The 22,496-nt window shown below is 45.3% G+C and overlaps 1 protein-coding gene across 1 annotated transcript in view; it reads left to right on the top strand.

Moving 5' to 3' along the window:
* The window catches only part of BCAS3 (BCAS3 microtubule associated cell migration factor), a 720,894-nt gene that overhangs the window by 15,623 nt on the left and 682,775 nt on the right, over window positions 1-22,496 (top strand). Inside the window, exon 6 of the mRNA XM_081346686.1 lies at window positions 3,839-3,945. Within this exon, the coding sequence (XP_081202812.1) occupies window positions 3,839-3,945 (107 nt within the window). The remainder of the gene's footprint in view (window positions 1-3,838; window positions 3,946-22,496) is intronic.

Here is a 22,496-nt window from a genome sequence, read left to right as displayed (position 1 = left end):
CAGCACCAGGATACATCGAGCAATACTTGGCTAGAATTGAATCTGCCTGTCTGGGTCCCTTCTGCTGAAAATTCTCTCTCATATGGGATGCGGGTGACATGGCAGGGCTTCCGGGAATAGCTCCGCCTTCTTATAGAATACCATCCTTCTTGGAACTTTATGTAACCCCCTGTGGGAAGTGAGCAACCCCCCCCACCAGAGAATGGGACATTTTGGGAATATTAAAAAGAGGCAGGATAGAATATTTCCCCAAAAGGAGAAACGGAGACAGATCTTAACAAAGGCAGAAAGCAGCCCCAGTCTTTCTTAATAGCCTCAGGCAGAAGCCTCAGGTCTTTAGAGATGGATAGTTTGTACCTATTAAGAAATACTAGGCCCGTGGTGGCAAACCTATGGCACGCGTGCCACAGGTGGCACGCAGAGCCCTCTCTGTGGGCACGCGTGCCGTCACCCCAGTCCTAGGCTTTCGGCTCGGTTTTATAAAACCTTTTCGCTTTGGGCCTCTGCCGCCGTGTGCAAAAAAATAAAAAATAATTCAACTTTTCACGGGGAAAAAAAAAGATCTCGCAAAGTTGGAATTGATTGATTGCACTTTTTAGTCTCACCCAGTCTGCTGTTACCACCGCAGCCACGCCCACCCAATTGGCCACACTCACCCAGCACCTGACGATACATAAATGGGTTTTGGGTTGCAGTTTGGGCACTCGGTCTCTAAAAGGTTTGCCATCACTGTACTAGGCCAATCTATTCATAAACAAAAGGCCTTCAGCTCCCACAGCTGATGGGATTAAGAATTTGCATCCCCTCAACCCAAATTCAAAGACAGGATGTGACCTTTTAGGCACAATGGGAATCGCCCAACACCCTCTTCAGACTAGCAAAAGACACAGAAGCCCACCTCATTGCACAACCCAGAAGCATTTCCACTTCAAAGTCTCAGAGCCCCATAAAGATCCATCCCCCCAGCCAGCCACCTGGTCAGCTGTTCCAGAACTGCATGCTGTTGCTGGTTCTGCTCATCAAAAAGCAAGAACCACCTTTTCCTAAGCAGTCAGCCTTCTTTTTTTTTTATTCCCGCCTTGGAACTGGACTTGATTTTTCTTCCAATATTCCAATTCCAGAAACAGGCCCAAACTGTTTACGGGTAGTCCTCAGCTTATGACTGTAATGGAGCCTGCCCATTATAGTCATGGGTTGTGACGGTTGCAAAGTGGGTCATCCTGATTTAACCACTGCAGTGATTCACTTAACTGTAGCAAGAAAGGTCATAAAATGGAGCAAAACCTCACTTAACAAATGTCTCACTTAGCAACAAAATTGTGGGGCTCAATTCTGGTTGTAAGTTGAGGACAACCTCTATATCTATATCTATATTTATATCTATCTATATCTATGTGTGTGTGTGTGCGTGTGTATAATCTATATCTGTATCATCTGTCTGTCTGCCTATCTATATCTATCTTATCTGCTTATCTCTCCCTCTCTATCTAGCTATCCATCCATCCATCCATCCATCCATCCATCCATCCATCCATCCATCCATCCATCAATGTATCTTACCTGTCTATCTTTCCTATCTATCTGTCTGTCTGTCTGTATCTGTCTGTTATGTCTGTCTGTCTGTCTATCTGTCTATCTATCTATCTATCTATCTATCTATCTATCTATCTATCTATCTATCTATCTATCTATCTATCTATCTATCTATCTATCTATCTATCTATCTACCTATCTACCTATCTACCTATCTACCTATCTATCTTTCTATATGCCCACATCTACCTCCCTCCCTACCCATCCATATCTATCTGCCTGTCTGTCTGTCTGTCTATCTATCTATCTATCTATCTATCTATCTATCTATCTATCTATCTATCTATCTATCTATCTATCTATCTATCTATCTATCTACCTATCTATCTTTCTATATGCCCACATCTACCTCCCTCCCTCCCTACCCATCCATATCTATCTGCCTGCCTGTCTGTCTGTCTGTCTGTCTGTCTGTCTGTCTGTCTGTCTGTCTGTCTGTCTGTCTATCTATCTATCTATCTATCTATCTATCTATCTATCTATCTATCTATCTATCTATCTATCTATCTATCTACCTATCTACCTATCTACCTATCTACCTATCTATCTTTCTATATGCCCACATCTACCTCCCTCCCTACCCATCCATATCTATCTGCCTGTCTGTCTGTCTGTCTGTCTGTCTATCTATCTATCTATCTATCTATCTATCTATCTATCTATCTATCTATCTATCTATCTATCTATCTATCTATCTATCTATCTATCTATCTATCTACCTATCTATCTTTCTATATGCCCACATCTACCTCCCTCCCTCCCTACCCATCCATATCTATCTGCCTGCCTGTCTGTCTGTCTGTCTGTCTATCTATCTATCTATCTATCTATCTATCTATCTATCTATCTATCTATCTATCTATCTATCATCTATCTATCTACCTATCTATCTACCTATATGCCCACATCTACCTCCCTCCCTACCCATCCATATCTATCTGCCTGTCTGTCTATCTATCTATCTATCTATCTATCTATCTATCTATCTATCTATCTATCTACCTATCTATCTTTCTATATGCCCACATCTACCTAACTACCTCCCTACCCATCCATCTCTCTCTCTCTCTCTCTCTCTCTCTCTCTCTCTCTCTCTCTCTCTCTCTCTCTCTCTCTCTCTCTCTCTCTCTCTCTCTCTATCTATCACAAAGGCCCTTAAGAGACAATTACAGGTAGTCCTCCACTTACAACAGTTCATTTAGTGACTGAAGTTACAACGGCACTGAAAAAATTGAGTTATGACCATTCTTCACACTTATGCCCGTTACAGCAGCCCCATGGTCACATCATTTACATTCGGTTGCTTGACAACTGGTTTATATTTATGACGGTTGCAGTGTCTCGGGGGTCATGTGATCAGTCAATGGGGAAGCCAGATTCACTTCACAAGCCATGTTCCTAATTTAACAGCTGCAGTGATTCACTTAACTCCTGCGGCAAGGAAAGTCGTAAAAATGGGGCAAAACTCACTAAGTGTCTCACTTAACAACATAAATTCTGGGCTCAGTTCAGGGACCACCTGGATTGCCCTCCATCCCCTTGAAATGTCACCACCACTCAAGAGATTTCTTACTGGGTGCTCAAAAGTTCATCAGAGCTCCCAGTTGCTTGACTGCTCTTGTTTGCGCACAGCTTTTGTTAATGGGCGAAGAAAGCCTTTTAGCAGGAACATATCAGTGATATGGAGGGACGCGGTGGCTCAGTGGGTTAGGACGCTGAGCTTGTCGATCAGAAGGTCGGCAGTTTGGCAGGTCGAATCCCGAGTGCCGCGTAGCAGAGTGAGCGCCTGTTACTCGTCCCAGCTTCTGCCCACCTAGCAGTTCGAAAGCACGTAAAAATGCAAGTAGAAAAATAGGGACCACTCCGGTGGGAAGGTAACAGCGTTCCGTGCGCCTTTGGCGTCTAGTCATGCCGGCCACGTGACCACGGAGATGTCCTCGGACAAGCGCTGGCTCTTCGGCTTTGAAACGGAGATGAGCACCGGCCCCTAGAGTCAGAAACGACTAGCACACATGTGCGGGGGAACCTTTACCTTTTTATCAGTGATATGACACGGGATAATGGAATATTTCATCTTTGTTTCCCACTATCCGTGAGCAGGGGGGTTGGACTAGAAGGCCTCCAAGGTCCCTTTCAACTCTGCTATCCGTTCTGTTATCCGTGCCAGCTCTTCGGACTCCGTGGAAGCCTTGTCCTAGTCTGCTGCTGCTGAACTTTGGATTTCTTTTTCTGGTTTGTTTTTCAGATACCCTAAGGAACGTGGAGTTGCACGAAATGCACGGCACTGGGAACGAACCTCCTCTTCTGCTCACCATCGGCTACAGCGATGGGATACAGATATGGAGCATACCTGTGAGTTAACTCATGGCTACTTGGTACAAAGGGGTTCCTGGGACACCCCTTGATCCGTCTCAGATTGCGTTAATATTCAGTCGCCTGGCAGAAGGTCTGTGTGCGTTTATGAGGAGCAAAAAAAGGAAGGCAGCAGAATTTCAGTGAGGGAGTATAATAAATTCTATCCTCTGAGGTGAAGGTCATAAAGCTGCATTTTTTCCCCTATGTCTTTCTTTTCTGATTAAAGAAAGAATAAGTAGCCCTGGAGATGTTTCCTGCTCCTCTGAATGGCAAGAGGACACATTTTGTGCAGAAACCCCAGCTTGGATCATAAGCCTCTCCAGAGAAAAGGATTGTAATGAGATCTTAAAGGATAACAGAGTTGGAAGGGACCTTGAAGATCTTCTAGACCAACCCCCTACTCCAGCAAGAGGCCCTGTACCGTTTCAGGCAAATGGTTGTCCAGTCTGCCCAGTGATGGAGCATCCATAGCTTCTGAAGGAAGCCATTCCTCTTTGTTCTCACTGTCAGACAATCCATCCTTAATTCCAGGTTGCTTCTCTCCTGGATGAGTTTCCATCCGTTGCTTCTTGCCCTGCCTTCAGCTGCTTTGGAGAATAGCTTGACTCCCTCTTCTTTGGGGCAGCCCCTGAGATACTGGAAGGCTGCTATCATGTCACCTCTAAGGAAGGGGAGCAAGTTGTCATCTTGGGATCCTGCAGAACCACTGCCAATTAATACAGGATGTGGTAGATACCTAAATGGATCTGGTGTAAAAATAACTTCCTTGGCTTATTTTTACAAAGTCTGAGTATTTAGGAGGATTTCCCCAATTCAAGTCTGATTCATAACCTCTTCCTACTTACGTAACAGATGCTGCTGCTGATAATTTTCTGTCCTGGCATAAAAGCCATTTTATGTGAGATCAGACCCTGACATTCAGGAAAACTGGATTACAGTCCTTGACTTATGACCACAGTTGGAACCACTGTTCCTGTAGCTAAGCAAGGCAGTTGTTAGGTGAATCGCACCTGATTTTTTACAATCCTTTTTTGTGGTGATGGTTGAGTGAATCATGGCAGTTACGTGAATCACATGGTCATCAAACGAATCCCGCTTCCCCCATTGACTTTTGCTTGTTGGGAGCCAACTGGGAAGGTCGTAAATGCGAATCACATGAATCCAGGACACTCCAACCATCGTAAATACATACCGATTGCTTCAAGTGCCCAAATTTTGATCACTTGACCATGGGGAACGTTGAAATAGTTTGTGGGTGTGGGTGTGTAAGTGTGAGGACCCATTGTAAGCCACTTTCTTTTTTTCCGGTGGTGCTGTAATTTCAAAGGGCTGCTAAATGAACGTTTGTAAGTGGAAGACTAGAATAGAATAGAATAGAATAATGAAAGAACGGAATAGAAGAGAATAATATTAGAATAGAATAGAATATTAGAATAGAATAATATTAGAATAGAATGTAATAGAAATTTTATTAAGAATAGAATAGAATAGAATAATATTAGAATAGAATCTTTATTAATAGAATAGAATAGAATAGAATAGAATAGAATAGAATAGAATAGAATAATGAAAGAATGGAATGGAATAGAATAGAATACAATAGAAACATAACTTTATAATAACTTATTATAAAGTTATAACTTTATAATAATAACTTTATAATAATGACAATAATAACTTTATTGTCACTTTACAATGTACAATAATCGGCATACATTAAAATGAAATTTTGTTGCATTCACCACCTCCGATATACACTACATAAACATGACAAATGTAAATAAATAAATACAGAATTATGCGTATATGTTTACAGACAAAGTACTTTAAGACTCCATAGATGACACGAGTTTCCCTCCTTTAAAAAAAAAATTTCCCCCCTCTCCTGCCAGCTGTCATTTCTGCAAAATGAGCAGTAGGTGCCGCTCACGTATTGAGCAAGATTGTCTGTTTCAGTAACTGTGGTTCACTCATGAAGTGCTGAAGGGGGAACAAAAGAAACCGGCAGGAGATTTTGCGTTATCAGTGGTTACTCAAAGTAACCGCGCAGTGCCCTCTTGTGCCCTCCTGTTGCCCACCCCCACCCATCCAATCCTGCCCTTAGGACAGGGGTAGGCAACCTTGGCTCTTTGGTGACTCGTGGACTTCAACTCCCAGAATTCCTGAGCCAGCCATGCTGAGGAGAAAGGGAGAGGTTGCCATGCTGAGCCAGGACGGCTCAGGAATTCTGGGAGTTGAAGTCCATGAGTCATGAAGGGACCATAGTTCCCCCATGCTGGCTCAGGAATTCTGGGAGTTGAAGTCTATTACCCTAATTCAGGGGTAGGCAACCTTGGCTCTTTTATGACTCGTGGACTACAACTCCCAGAATTCCTGAGCCGGCATGGCTCAGCGTGGAAACCTCTCCCTTTCCCCTCAGCATGGCTGGCTCAGGAATTCTGGGAGTTGAAGTCCACGAGTCATGAAGGGGCTATAATTCCCCATGCTGGCTCAGGAATTCTGGGAGTTGAAGTCCACGAGTCCTAAAAGAGCCAAGGTTGCCTACCCCTGGCTTAGGAGAACGCTTGCCGGTTGTGAAGAATTGTGGGGATCTCTCCCCTTCATAGAGTAGATTAGGTGGAGAGTTGGATTTAGGTAGCCCTACCCTACTCCCTGTTGTGACTATGTTTTTTAAGGGAAACTCTTGAACTGCTTGCCTCCCTTCAGGTAGGAAAGAGGTTTATTCACACCGGTTGGGCCTCACACATCTGTACTGCTAATCTAGTAAGCTCTGAGGATGTCTGTGGAGATTCCCAATCATCTAGATCAGGGGTGTCAAACTGCCAGCCTGCGGGCTGGATGCGTCACGGCGAAACCTGCGCCCACCTCATTGCCGACGGTGGCAAAAATAGTCGTGATATGTCGCGACGCGTGTCCCCTTGACTTGCGAGTTTGACACCCCAGATCTAGATCACGGATGGCTGCCCCAGGGGTGCTTTTCAAAAGACAACTGAACTTTCTTGGTTTGTTAGGTTCCCCCCCCCCTTGAGAACGTGGCGCTTCTCATACAAGAAGCTTTTTCGGTTCTCTGCTCCTTCAAAACTGGAGGAGCTCCTTGGATGAGAAGCGAAACATTTTCAGGGGGAAAAACCACCACCAAGAAAGTCTTAGTTGCCTTTGGGATAAGTTCTAAGAAACTGCAGACGTCCTTGGTATATGGATAATAACAACAACAACAACAACAATAATAATAATTTGAGTGTTCAATTGACTGAGTTTTATGCTTGATGAATAAACGTTTTATATAATAATAAAGTTGGAAGGGACCTTGGAGGTCATCTAGTCCAACCCCCTGCTCAGGCAGGAAACCCTATAACATTTCAGACAAATGGCTGTCCAGTCTCTTCTTAAAAACCTCCAGTGATGGAGCATTCACAACTTCTGGAGGCAGGTTGTTCCACTGGTTAATGTTCTCACTGTCAGGAAGTTTCTCCTTAGTTCCAGGTTGCTTCTCTCCTTGGTTAGTTCCTATCCGTTGCTTCTTGTCCTGCCTTCGGGCGCTTTGGAGAATAGCTTGACTCCCTCTTCTTTGGGGCAGCCCCTGAGATATTAGAAGACGTAGTATCATGTCACCCCTAATCCTTCTCTTCATTAAACTAGACGTACCCAATTCCTCAACTTACGATCACAATTGGGCCCCAAATTTCCACTGCTAAGCAAAGTGAGCCGTGTCTGCTTTTACAACCTTTCTTTGGCCCTGGTTGTTAAGCTAATGATTGCAGTTGTTAAGTGAGCCCTGCAGTCGTTAAGCAAATCCAGCTTCTCCCCTTTGACTTTGCTTAGTCAGAAGCTTGCTGGGAAGGTCGCAAATGGCGATCATGTGACCCCAGAATGCTGCAACTGTCATAAATACATGCCCGTGGCCAAAAACCTGAATTCTGATCCCGTGATCATGGGGATGCTGCCTTGGTTGTAAGTGCCAGGGCCAATCATAAGTCCTTCTTTTTTCAGTGCTGTTGTAACTTTGAATATTCGCTAAACAAACGATAGTAAGTCGAGGAAAACTTTGTACTTTTTAAAGTCAGGGGAGTTTTAGCAGCATCCTCCGCAAACTTTCTATGGGCCTCGGAATCTCCTTTGAACAACAGCACCCAGTAATTGAAGTGAACATGGTTTTGCTTTGCGAGCAAGTCATTTTATGAACACCGTAACAGAATAATAACAGAGTTGGAAGGGACCTTGGAGATCATCTAGTCCAACCCCCTGTTCAGGCAGGAAACCCGATACCATTTCAGACAAATGGCTGTCCAATCTTTTCTTGAAAGCCTCCAGCGTTTGGGAGTGCCCACAATTTCTGGAGGCAAGTCATTCCCCTGATTAATTGTTCCAGTTGTTATAAAATTTCCCCCTTGTTCTAGACTGCTTGCCTCCTTGGTTAGTTTCCATCTGTTGCTTCTTGCCCTGCCTTCGGGTGCTTTGGAGAATGGGTTGACCCCCTTTTCCTTCTGGCAGCCCCTCAGATATTGGAACACTGCTATCATGTCCCCCCTCGTCCTTCTCTTCGTTAGACCAGACGTACCCAGGTCCCGCAACCGTTCCCTATATGGTTTAGCCTCCAGTCCCCTAATGATCTTTGTTGCTCTTCTCTGCACTCTTTCTAGAATCTCAGCATCTTTTTTACATCGTGGTGACCAAAACTGGATGCAGTGTTCCAAGAGTGGCCTTACTGAGGCCTCGTAAAGTGGGATTAACACTTCGCGTGATCTTGATTGTATCCCTCTATCTCTGTCTCTGAGTGCTTTAGCCCAGACAGTTTTCAGGTATAGGTAAAGGTAAAGGTTCCCCTGCACATGCGTGCTAGTCGTTTCCAACTCTAGGGGCCGGTGCTCATCTCCGTTTTAAAGCCGAAGAGCCAGCGCTTGTCCGAGGACGTCTCCGTGGTCATGTGGCCGGCATGACTAGATGACAAAGGCGCACGGAACGCTGTTACCTTCCCACCGGAGTGGTCCCTATTTTTCTACTTGCATTTTTACGTGCTTTCAAACTGCTAGGTTGGCAGAAGCTGGGACAAGTAACAGGCGCTCACTCTGCTACGCGGCACTCGGGATTCGACCCGCCAAACTGCCGACCTTCTGATCGACAAGCTCAGCATCCTAACCCACTGAGCCACCGCGTCCCTTTTCAGGTATAGGGGGACAAAAAAAAAGAAGTCACCCATGAAGTCTGCTCCTCTTCCCAAACGATAAGAGTCAAGAGCACGCCCCTGTGTCATGGTGCTCTTTAACCGCCTTGTGCTACCTCCATCTTAACATTTCTATATTTAGAAATATTTTCCCCCCCCTCCTCCCCGGCCCTCTTTGGAAATGTCTGCCAAGCTGCCGCCCTCCCCGTATCGTGTGTTAAAGTCCCACGCCGAAACTCACTTTTATCTGGAGTGTTGTACTTTGGCTCTCCATTCAGCTGGACACCTATTCAGCACTTCATAAGCCGAATGCGCTCCAGGCAACCCAGTTTGTGTCTGAGTGATTATGAAGTGTTTATGACAGTTCCTAAGCCGACACCCTGCGTAATGGTGTTACATGGGACTTGGAAACACTTCTCGGCCCCTTTCGTTTCTGACGGCGTGTCTCTTTCCAGTCTGAGTGGTTTTTTGCATTAAAATCCCTTCTGAGTCAGATCTTTTGACTACCAAAGTGTTACTTGCAAATGGAGTATCCCATTTAGATGTGCTTCAAAAGGATTCTCTGTTAACGGCTGGGGCAGAAGAACAGCTCCGGATGAGTTTTTTTTTTTGAAGTGCAGTTGTGTTAATCTATAAAACACGAGAAGAGAAGCTTTTTTTTTTTTTGAAAGGAAAGTGTGGGTGGGAAGGTTAAAAGCCCTCTTTAAACAAGAAACAAAATTGTGTGTTTGTGCAGTGAAATCAGACAAACCGTAAAGGGTATGATTTATGAGTTGGAAACGTGGGATTTTTTTTTTTGCTATAATTACGTTTTTGCTTGTTTTCCCTCCCCCCTCCCGTCCTCCTTTCCTCCTCCTCCTCCTCCTATGTGGAGAGCTATGTCATAAGAAAGCATGTGGAGCCGAATGAAGCCTGATCAAAACGGGCATTGCTGAGGCGTGAGAAATGTTTACTTATTACTTCTGCGTTGTGCAGAACAGCTCGTTGAACTGCCAGGGCTGAATTAAAGGCCGGATTGTGTAGTTCTACAATATAAAAACCCTATGCAAGTAGCCCTCAACTTAACAGCCACAATTGAGCCCCAAATTATTGTTGCTAAGCGAGACAGTTGTGAAGTGAATTTTGCCCCATTTTATGATCTTTTTTTGTTGTTGCCACAGTTGTTAAGTAAATCACTGCTGTTGTTAAGTTAGGAACATGGTTGTTAAGCGAATCCGGCTTTCCCCCATTGACTTTGCTTGTCAGAAGGTCGCAAAACGGGATCCCGTGATCCCAGGGCATTGTGACCGTCATAAATGTGGGCGCGCCGGATTTATGGAACCGTCTTCCGGTTGAGCTCCGGATGGCGCCCGAGCTGCGCTCCTTCCGGCGCGATCTAAAGACGTATCTCTTCGAACAAGCTGGCCTGGCCTGATGGGATGGGGTTGGGTTTTTATTATTTTTAATGTGTTTTAATCTATTGTAAGAGTTGTGGGCATTTGTTTAATCTCTTTTAATTTTTGTATTTTGTCTTTTAACATGTATTGCCCTGTTCACCGCCCTGAGTCCTTCGGGAGAAGGGCGGTATACAAATAAAATTAATAATAATAATAATAATAATAATAATAATAATAATAATAATAATAATAATAATAATAATAATAATAATAATAATAATAATAATAATAATAATAAATATGAGTCACTTTCCACGTGTCCGAATTCTGATCATGTGAGCACGAGGATGCTGCAAGGAGGGCCGTAAGCGTGAAGAACGGTTGCAAGTCATATTTTTTTTAGTGTGACTTTGAACAGTCACTAAATGGAGTGTTGTATTCAAAAGAAAAGAAAAAAAAACCTCATACTAGTAGTTGATCAAAATACTAAATACGTTCCAAAATACTAACAGAAAAGCTAACTCCGGGTAGCCCACAACTTACGACCATTTAGTTTAGTAACCGTTCAGCGGTTTAGTGACTGTTCAGAGTTAACAGTGGCACTGAAAAAAAAAGTGACTTACGCCTGTTTTTCACACGTTGCAGCAACCCTGAGGTCACGTGATCAAAAGTGGAAAGCTTGGCAACTGGCGCGTATTTGTCGATCATCGCAGCATCTGGGGGTCACATGATCGCCGTTTCTGACCTTCCCATCTGGCTTCCAACAAGCAAAATCAAGGGTGGAAGCTGGATTTGCTTAATGACTGCAGTGATTTGCTTAGCCAACATGATAGCAAAGGCTCACAACGTCAGGTCTGACTCGCTTAGCGACCACCTTGCCTAGCAATGGAAATTCTGGTCCTAGTGGTAGTTGAGGACTTCCTGTGCTGCACTGCTCTTTTAGATCCCTTTTCTCCAGCAAAACTTATGAACATAGGCAGCCCTCGACCTACAACCACACTTGAGACCGAAATTTCTGTTGCTAAGCGAGAAGTTTGCTGCCCCCATTTTATGACTTTTTTTTTTGACGCAGTTGCGAAGTGGATCACTGCAGTTGTTCAGTTAGCAGCATGGTCGTTAAGTGAATCCGGCTTCCCCATTGGCTTTGCTGGTCAGAAGGTCGCAAAAGGGGATCACGTGACACCCCTCCCGCCTCCCCCACCAGGACGCTGCAACCATCATAAATACGAGCCAACTGCCAAACGGCTGGATTTTGATCGTGTGACCTGCAACGGTCGTGTCAAAAACGGTCCGAAGTCACTTTTTTTCCCCATCACCATTGTAACTTCGAGCGGTCATTTAATGAACTGTTGTAAGTCGAGGACTGTCGGGAAATTGTAGCGAGAGCAAGGTTGTCGTTTGCAACTGATAGAAATATAGTCAGGGAATATTCCTTTACTTTTGATCAACAGAAGCAGATGACTTTGAACCACCAGGACAAGACAGATTGCATCCTAGGGGCAATGGTCCCCAACCCCGGGTCCGTGGACCAGTACCGGGCTGCGACACGCTAGCAACCAGTCTGCACAAACAAGCAAAGCCCCATCCGTGAGATGCAGGCAGCACTCAAAACCACGACCCCTCCAGTCCACGGGAAAAACTCTCCACGGAACCGGTCCCTGGTGGTGCCCAAAAGATTGGGGATCTCTCTTCCTAGGGCAGGGCTTTTCAACCTTTTCACCCATTGTACCACTTTTAGGATATGGCAACATCCGGGTACCACCAGTCGCCTAGCAAGGTGTCAAAAACTTGATGACCAAAAAAAAAAAAAAAGGAAAAAAGTGAAGTACGGTAGTCCTCGACTTACAATAGTTCACTTAGTGACTGTTCGAAGTTACAATGGCACTGAAAAAAGGGCCCCCCAAGCCACAGCCGAGCAAGACGCCTGCCTGCCCGCCCGGCGGTGCTCTTCCTCCTGTCCGAGGTTTTCATTGCTGTGAGCATTTCTGTTGAGGATTGGCAGCGGGGGTGGGGTGGGGGGGTGTTTGGTTTTTATTTCCCCCCCCCCATCTGCTGGGTGGTTGCAGCAGGTTTTGGTCACTTCACATGACCCTGGGACATTGTGACCATCATAAATCTGAATCAGTTGCCAAGCATCTGAATGTAAATCACAAGACCCTGGAGATGCTGCGACCTTTCAGCTGACTGGCGCTTCTTCCGGGCTCAGCAGAAATGCCAGGATCAGCGCTGAGCTCCAGCTGGATCCTGGTGCTGATCCTGGCGCTTCCGCTGAGCCCTGATAGCCCTGCAGCTCCAGCCGTCTCTTGCTCAGGCTTGTGTGGTGCTGCCACCGGTTCAGCTCATTCCCCTCCCCCGCTACCACTTTTCTAGGATGGCCACGTACCACCTGCCAGGTGCCAATGTACCCCAGGTGGTATTTTATTTTATTTATTTATTTATTTAATTTATATACCGCCCTTTCCCGAAGGACTCAGGGCGGTTTACAGGGTATTTAAAAGAAAATCAATACAAAAGTTAAAACAAATTAAAAAAGATTAAATGAAACCCTGAGAAAAAATAAAAACCCAGTTAAAATTAAAAATTTAAAAATTCTCAGCCTGGGCCAGAGAGCTCGAAGAGCCAGGTCTTCAGGTCCCGGTGGAATGAACAGAGGTCGGGGGCAGTCCTAAGCTCCGCAGGCAGCTGGTTCCAAAGGGCAGGCGCCCCCACTGAGAAGGCCCTACCCCTGGGTGTTACCCGCCGGCAATCTTTAACCGGAGGCACCCTGAGAAGACCCTCCCTGTGGGAGCGCACAGGACGAAGGGAGCCTGATGCCGGCAGCAGGTGTTCCCTCAGATATCCCGGACCCAAGCCATTTAGGGCTTTATAGGTCATCACCAGCACCTTGAATCTCACCCGAAGGGCAACCGGAAGCCAATGCAGCTCACGGAGTATTGGTGTTACATGGGAGTATCGGGAGACCCCCCATCACGACTCGCGCGGCTGCATTCTGCACCAGCTGAAGCCTCCGGGTGGTCCTCAAGGGCAGCCCCATGTAGAGAGCGTTGCAGTAGTCTAAACGGGAGGTCACGAGTGCATGAGTGACTGTGCGTAGGGCATCTCGGTCCAGGTAGGGTCGCAACTGGCGCACCAGGCGAACCTGGGCAAAAGCCCCCCTGGTCACGGCTCCTATATGGTCTTCAAAATTGAGCCGCGAATCCAGTGGTACCTGTACCACTGGTTGAAAAGCCCTGTCCTAGGGTCCCGAAGGAGATAGATGATGTTCTGACAGAATCCTTACATACTAGCCCTGAGAACTCTTGAAACATTAGATGTAATTGCTGTCCCTATTTTCAGAAACAGAGAAAGGAAGATAAAAGGTGACTTTCAACCATTAGTTTAGTGACCACTTGAAGTTACAATGGCCTGAAAAATGTGACCGATGATTGTTTTTCACGCTTATCACTGTTGCAACAGCCCCATAGTCATGCGATCAAAATTCGGAGGCTTGGCAACCGGCTCGTATTTATGACGGTTGCAGTGCCTGGGGTCATGTGATCACCTTTTGCCATCTTCTGACAAGCAAAATCATACAGGTTTTACTGGTAATACCGCTTTATGAAGCCTTAGTAAGGCCAGATCTGGAATCCTGGGTCCAGTTTTGGTGGACACAATACAAAAAAGAGGTTGAGACTTTGGGGGAAAAGTGCAAAGAAGAGCAACTCAGATGATTAAAGGCCTGGAGAGAAAAACATATGAAGAACGGTTGCAGGAATTCAGTATGGCTAATCTAGAGAAAAGAAGGACCGGGGGTGACATGATAGCAGTCTTCCAGTATCTCAGGGGCTGCCCCAAAGAAGAGGGAGTCAAGCTGTTCTCCAACGCACCTGAAGGCAGGACAAGAAGCAACTGTTGTGACTCAGGGCCAGCCTGTGGGTCCGGCAGCCGGCTCAGATGTGTCGGATGACTCAGATGAGGGGGAGGAGGAGTGTGTGGAAGACGAACCGGCTGATGATGGTTTGGAGGCTTCGCAGAGCCCCCAGCCGGGGCCCTCTTCTCAGCTGCGTGAGCCCGATAGTGCGGAGGATGATGACCCACAGCTGGCCCTGTTCAAGGACTCCCGACGCAGGAGGCAGTCGAGCAGGACCAAACAGAGAAAGGCTGTGGGACTCCTCGGGAGGAGGCACAGGGAGGCCACGCCCTGAGCTCTAAATAAAAGGAGTGTTTGGGGAAGGGCTGGTTGCTGAAAGCAACCCTTCCGTTTGAGGATTCAAGTTCCAGTGTTTTTGTTTCTTGTTCTGTTATTTGAGTAATAAATCTTGGCAGACGCTTTCCAGCCTTAGACGCTCTCCAGTCTCTACTGTTTGAACAGGGGTTTGCCTTATTGCAAGGCCGGTAGCAGGCTGGTTCAGAACAGCAACGGATGGAAACTCATCAAGGAGAGAAGCAAGCTAGAACTAAGGAGAAACTTCCTGACAGTGAGAACAATTAACCAGTGGAACAACCTGCCTCCAGAAGTTGTGAATGCTCCAACACTGGAAGTTTTTAAGAAGAAACTGGACAGCCATTTGTCTGAAATGATATAGGGTCTCCTGCTTCAGCAGGGGGCTGGACTCTTATATTGTCAGTGCGAAAACATGTCAGTGTTTGCAGCATTGACATCTTGCGGTATCAGTACAGTATATTCCATGAATTAGGTTTTGCCTTCGCCAGCTCTGAGCCCATCAGTTCTGCTCTTAAGACCCAAGGCTTTGTCTGGGTCAAAAGGGAGGAAGGCAGAATTGTGTCTCTAGGGGAGTCCTTGGCTTACGACCACAATTGGGATCGGCATTTAGGTTGCTATAAATAAGGCAGTTGTTAATTGAGCCACACCCAACGTTACAACCTTTGCTGTTAAGTGAATCACACAGTGATTAAGTGAATCTGACTTTTTTTTGTTTTTTACTCGATCCTTTGGCACCATTCTTGTAGCTTAGAGCAGGGGTCCCCAACTCCTGGTTTGTGGACCGGTCCCGGTCCACGGCGTGCCAGCAACCGGTCCGCACAAACAAGCAAAGACCCCATCCGTGGGATGCAGGCAGCATACAAAACCATACACTCTCTGGTCTGTGAAAAAACTTTTCTTCACGGAACTGGTCCCCGGTGCCCCCCAAAGTTGGGGACCTCTGGCTTAGAGGCCCCCAACCTTTTGGGCACCAGGGACCGCTTGCATGGAGGGAGGTTTTTCTGCGGACCAGAGTGTGCGTGATTTTGCACGCTGCCTGCATCCCACGGATGGGGTCTTTGCTTGTTTGTGCAGGCTGGTTGCTGGCATGCCACGGCCCGCTACCGGTCCACGGACCGGGGGTTGGGGACCCCTGGCTTAAAACACGCATTAATACAGAAATGAGGGGGGAGAGAGCAGACGTGGAGTTCTGGATTTACAACCATTCCTTTAGCAATCATTCGAATTTTTAACAACACCGGGGAAAAAGTGACTTACAACCGGTCCTCACCATTACAACAGTCACAACAACCCCAGAGAATTGGAGAAGCTGCTGAGCAGCAAATGTGAGCAGAATTTGGGCCAAGGTGTAGGAGGAATTCACCTGCAGCCAGGCGGTTAGAACTTTCTTTCTGGAGAAAGTTTTGTAAAGCAATGCCTTGCATCAGGGAACAAAAGATGCTGGAATCTGGAGCTGCCTTAACATTTTCACCAACTGTACATTACAAAGTCAAACAAAAAACATTTGTTAGAAGGGATTATGAGGGCTGTCAGCCTCTAAGACTCCACAGAGACGCCAACCATTGATCAGCGGAGCCTTTGAAAAGTTGCCTACTGGAATAATCTCAGTAATGATTTTTTTTTAAAAAATTAAAACGTTTTTTTCCTGCCTGTCTTTTGCAGCGTCAAAAACCCTCCCTAGTTAGGTTACGCCGAGTGGACTCTCTGTACTTGACCTTTATTCCCATGGGGCATTGCAAGGGCCCCTTATTTCAAAGCTCATCTGCAAACCGTCAAGTCCAAGTTTTAGTAGCAATCCTTTTTGTTTCCTTAAGTCAGCTTGCTAGGGGATAAGGAAGTGGGGTGTGTGTAAGGAGAAGCAGGGGCCAGTGGCAGGGAAGATATGTTTTTATAAGAGTTTTTATTGAATTTTTATAGGCTTAGGAAGAGGATATAACCAGGGTAAGGATCAGGATTTGGGATGGGATTAGGATTGGGATTGGGGTAGGAATGGGGTCGGGAACAACATTGGGGTTGCCCCCCAATAACATTTTCAAGCTTTAGCAAACAGACTATTGTCCGGGTACATAGGTTCAATTAAGGCTAATTAATATAACAGTAAATAGCTGTAATATATATGCTAAATGATAAATCATCAACGGTATCAGTTAGTCAATGCACATCATTCTCCTTACTAATATACCGGTATATTCAAAATAACATATCACATTCATTTCTCGCTAGATCGTTTTCCTAACCGTTGGTAAAATTTATCCCATGTTTTAAAAATAAATTGAGTCCCCTTTCTCTTTAATCTCTCTATGGTACGAGAAAAGTAAAATACATAGATACTTCCAAAATCACTTTATAAGGAATGTACTTCTTTTAGAATGGGAAAGAATAAAGCAGAAAATCTATATTAAACGACCTGAGTGGCTTTCAACAATGGAAGCTTTTGCTTACCCAAACTGAATTAACTATGACAAAGTCGTTACCTGCAAAGCTATTCTAGATACGGAAGGAAAATTGAAAGACAGACAAGACTTAACATCGACAAGGTATTGACTCAGCATGGTGGCCATATTTGCAAATTCAAGCGAGAGATAGAAAAAGATGCAGAAGGCAATGGGATCTTATAAAGAACAGATAGAATTTGATCAACTGTTATTAAAAACAGACGAAAACCTGATTTAAGGAGCTTTACAGATTTCTGCTAAACTTGAAGATGGAAGAAGAACAAGTAAAAAGATACAATGACAAGAACTTTGGATATTCTATAGATTTGGAAGACTGGCAAAAATTATGGGATGGAAATATTAAATTGACTAAAGCAGTTTCATATAAAGAAAATTTGCAGGGAAGATATGTTGTGGACTTCTAAAACAGACATGTCAAACACAAGGCCCAGGGGCCAGATCCGGCCCGCGAAGTGGTTTCACGTGGCCCGCGAAGCCATCCTGGAAAGAGTGAGGGAACGGCCCCCACTGCCTTGGCCCTGGCCCAGAGACCCTCCTCCTGCCAGAGACCCTCAGATCTGTCCCACTCCTGCCCAGGCCCCCATAGGCACCCTTGATGCGAACGATGTAGAGCTGGCCACGCCCACCCAGTAGGCCATACGCACTCTAGCCACGCCCACCCAGTAGGCCACGCCCACCCTGGCCATACCCACCCGGCCCCCCGAGGGCAAGCGCAATGCTGATGCGGCCCTCAATGAAATTCAGTTTGACACCCCTGTCCTAAAAGATTCCGACTGACAGGGTCCAGGAAGAGAGCCTTCTCTGTCATTATCCATGCTTTCTGTACCATTCTCTCCCCTCCCCCCCCACCTTGGAGGTGAGAAGACAGAACATGGAATAACACAGTTGGAAGGGACCTTGGAGGACCTTGGGAGCAGGAGACCCAATATTACTTCAGATAAATGATTACCCGGTCTCAGTCAGAATAGAGCTGGAAAGGACCTGGGAGGTCATCTAGTCCAGCCCCCTGCTCAAGCAGGAGACCCTATATCATTTCAGGCAAATGGCTGTCCAGTCTCTTCTTAAAAACTTCCAGTGTTGGAGCATTCACCACCTCTGGAGGCAGGTTGTTCCACTGGCTAATTGTTCTAACTGTCAGGAAATTCCTCCTTAGTTCCTCGTTGCTTCTCTCCTTGATTAGTTTCCATCCGTTGCTTCTTGTCCTGCCTTCAGGGCCTTTGGAGAATAGGTGGTAGACCCTCTGTTCTTAGTGACAGCCCCTCTATATGCTACCAGCTGCCTGCAATTAGTGCAGGTTCGCATCCCACCAGGCTCAAGGTTGACTCAGCCTTCCATCCTTCCGAGGTAGGTAAAATGAGGACCCAGATTGTTGGGGGCAATTAAGCTGACTTTGTAATAATGCCGCTTGGGGGGTGTGTGAAAGCCCTAATAAGCAGTCATATATACATAGAATGAAGGCTACTGCTAAGCTTGTAAGCCGCCCTGAGTCTTCGGAGAAGGGCGGGATATAAATGGAATTAAAATAAAAAAATAAAAATAAAAATATAGAACATAGAACACAGAATAATAGAGTTGGGAAGGGGTCCTGAAGGTCTTCTAGTCCAACCCCCTGCTCAAGCAGAAGACCCTATACCAGGGATGGCGAACCTTTTAGAGACCGAGTGCCTAAACTGCAACCCAAAACCCACTTATGTATTGTCAGGTGCTGGGTGGGCGTGGCCCATTGGGTGGGCGTGGCTGTGGGGGTAACGGCAGACTAGGTGGGACTCAAAAGTTCAATCAATTCCAACTTTGCGAGATCTCGTTTTTCCCCTTGAGAAGTTGAAATTGATTAATTGAACCTTTTTTTCCCCCCCATACAGCGTCGGAGGCCTAAAGCGAAAAGGCTTTATAAAACCCAGCTGAAGGCCTAGGACTGGGGCAACGGAGCGCATGCCCACAGAGAGGGCTCAGCGTGCCACCTGTGGTGTGCCATAGGTTCACCACCACGGCCCTGTACCATTTCAGACAAGGGAAAGTTGGAAGGGACCTTGGAGGTCATCTAGTCCAACCCCCTGCTCAGGCAGGAAACCCTATACCATTTCCGACAAAGGGCTGCCCAATCTCTTCTTAAAAATTCGCAGTGTTGGAGCATTCACAACTTCTGGAGGCAAGCAATTCCACTGATTAATTGTCCCCACTGTTAGGAAGTTTCTTTCCTTGGTTAGTTTCCATGCAATGTTTCTTGTCTTGCCTTCTGGTGCTTTGGAAAACCTTTATGGCAGCCCCTGAGATACTGGAACGCTGCTATCATGTCCCCCCCTCGTCCTTCTCTTCATTGAACTAGACATACCCAATTCCTGCAACCGTTCTTCGTATGTTTTAGCCTAATCACCTTTGTTGCACCTTCTCTGCACTCTTTCCAGAGTCTCAATATCATTTTTATATTGTGGTGAGCAAATCGCTACTAGAACTTCACATGATCTTTTTTTCTTTTAAATTCCATTTATATCCCGCCCTTCTCCGAAGACTCAGGGCGGCTTTACAAACTTAGCAGTAGCCTTCATTCTATGTATATCTTGATTATATGTATATCTTGATTATATGTATATCTTGATTATATGTATAGCTTGATTATATATATATATCTTGATTATATTCTTCTATTAAAGCAGTCTATAACTTTGGGGGCTTTTTTGGCCGCTGCTGGCTTCACGCTCCTGGCCTTCTGGAAAGGTGTGAAAACATGGCTTTGTGACCTGAGGTGGGCAACTCAGAATGACGTTTGTGGCCACCACATCAAGATCATTTTCTCTTGCCAGCACGAAGTCTTTCTCCACATGTGTTGAAGAACGTTAGACATACCCCAGTATGTGTGAGGTGGGTTGTTCTCCACCTTCTTCTATATCTTCTCTATCTTCTATAGGGAAGCCCCAGGGTTTTAATCATCCTTGCTTCTTTTGTAAAATTTTTAACTTTTATTACTGTTTTTATCTTTTTAACATTTTAGTTTTGGTCACCACGATGTAAAAAAGATGTCGAGACTCTAGAAAGAGGGCAGAGAAGAGCAACAAAGATGATTAGGGGACTGGAGGCTAAAACGTATAAGGAACGGTTGCTGGAATTGGGTATGTGTAGTTTAACGAAGAGAAGGACGGGGGACACGATAGCAGTCTTCCAGTATCTCAGGGGCTGCCCCAAAGAAGGGGGAGTCAAGCTATTTTCCAAAGGCCCTGAAGGCAGGACAAGAAGCAATGGATGGAAACCGATCAAGGAGAGAAACAACCTAGAACTAAGGATAAACTTTCTAACAGTTAGAACAATTAACCAGTGGAACAACCTGCCTCCAGAAGCTGTGAATGCTCCAACACTGGAAGTTTTCAAGAAGAGAACGGACAGCCATGCAGGGGTCAGCAACCTGAAACAGGGAAAGAGCCACTCGGAACCAGTTCCCTCACAAAAGGAAAAACTGGGAGCCGCAAAAAATGTGTGCACATGTGCGTACATGCGCGCATGCGCAGAACAGGGTTTGACTTAAGAGTGGAGCCAAGGTGAGATATGCACCTACCCTGCATATTTGAATTGATTGGTTGAAGTTTTTTTTTTGGACTGCACATGGCAGAGGACTGGGAGCCGCAGGAGATGGCTGAAAGAGCTGCATGCGGCTCTGGAGCCGCGGGTTGGACTAGATGACCTCCAAGGTCCCTTCCAACTCTATTATTATTATTATTATTATTATTATTATTATTATTATTATTATTATTATTATTATTATTATTATTATTATTATTACTACTACTACTACTACTATTACACTACTACTACTATTATTATTACTACTACTACTACTATTACACTATTACTACTACTACTATTATTATTATTATTATTATTGTTGTTGTTGTTATTGTTATTATTATTAGTGTTCAGTGCCTAGGGTCCCTCTGTGAAGAAGATGGATGGTTCCAAAATGTGATAAATAAAGAGTTGCCTTGATTGTTTACTTGCCTAGGATTGGGTCCTCCAGGCAATGTGGGTCTCCCGAGAAACACGTTTCCCTGCTGCGTTTAATTACAACACCATTTCCTCGTGTGCAGCAGTTGCGCTTTGGCGACACATCTGAAGCCTTACAGCTTTTTTTTATTAATAACGTGACATTCCTGTCACTTTTCAAAAGGAGGACATGTGCCTCACACATCAGCTCTGCCAGCACCCCACCCATTTGCGGTAGAAATATATTAAACAACTGGCAATTTACTGCTCTTGATGATTCCCCCAGTTTTGATTTTGTTATTTCTTGTATGATTGGGTACAAGTTTGTCTTCCCCCCCCCTTTTGGTTAATCCTTTCCATTTCTCTCTCTCTCTCCCTCCCTCCCTCCCTCCCTCCCCCTCCCCATATGAAAGCGATTTTCCATGGTTGGAAAATATTTGTTTGCACAGTAAGAGAAATAGTATTCCTTTTGTTTTTGTTTGTGATGGATTCAAACTGCTATGCTCCCAGACAACAAAGCCTGTCATCGGGAATTAAGACAAGGGTTTGAATTTGTCCTTGAAGTTTTTTTCCTCTGCCTTCCTAAAAAGACTGGTTCCAGATGTCCAGGAGACAAAAGGCACCTCTTCAATTTTGCACGCTTCCGCCCCCCTCTCCCTCCCTCCCTCCGCCGCGCATGAAGGGGGGCTCTCGCGCTGCAGGTGAGGCTGGGCGCACCGTTCTGTGTGCTACAGGTGTAAGACTGTTACTCTTCTTAAGAGGCTGGCCTGTTAGCTGTTCACGTCTAGCAAAAGATGGCTAACTTCAGAATCAAGACAGCGGTCCTCAACCTCTTTGGCACCAGGGACCGGTTTCTTGGAAGACAATATTTCCACAGACCGGGGGGTGGGGTGGGGGTGGGAGTGGGAGTGGGTAGGAGGAGCATATAACCCTAGACCATCTCGGAGAAGCGATTGTTCAGTCTCTTCTTAAAAACCTCCAGGGATGCAGCGCCCACGATTTCTGGTGGCAAGCTGTTCCACTGGTTAATTGTCCTCACTGCTAGGTGATTTCTCCTTAATTCCAGGTTGCTTCTCTCCTCGAATCAGTTTCCATCCGTTGCTTCTTGTCCTGCCTTCGGGCGCTTTGGATAACAATAATAATAATAATAATAATAATAATAATAATAATAATAATAATAATAATAATAATAATAATAATAATAATAATAATAATAATAATAATAATTTTATTTGTATACCGCCCTTCTCCCGAAGGACTCAGGGCGGTGAACAGGGCAAACATACTGTATAAAAATACAAAGATACAAAAGTTAAAAAAGAATTAAACACAATGCCCAAGCTAAAACAATAAATAGATATATTAAAAACGACAGTAAA

The sequence above is a fragment of the Vipera berus genome (genome assembly GCF_964194415.1).
Source record: "Vipera berus genome assembly, chromosome: 1".
Lineage (NCBI taxonomy): Eukaryota > Metazoa > Chordata > Lepidosauria > Squamata > Viperidae > Vipera > Vipera berus.
The sequence above is the reverse complement of the archived record's forward strand: the minus strand, read 5'-3'. Positions and strand labels throughout refer to the sequence as shown.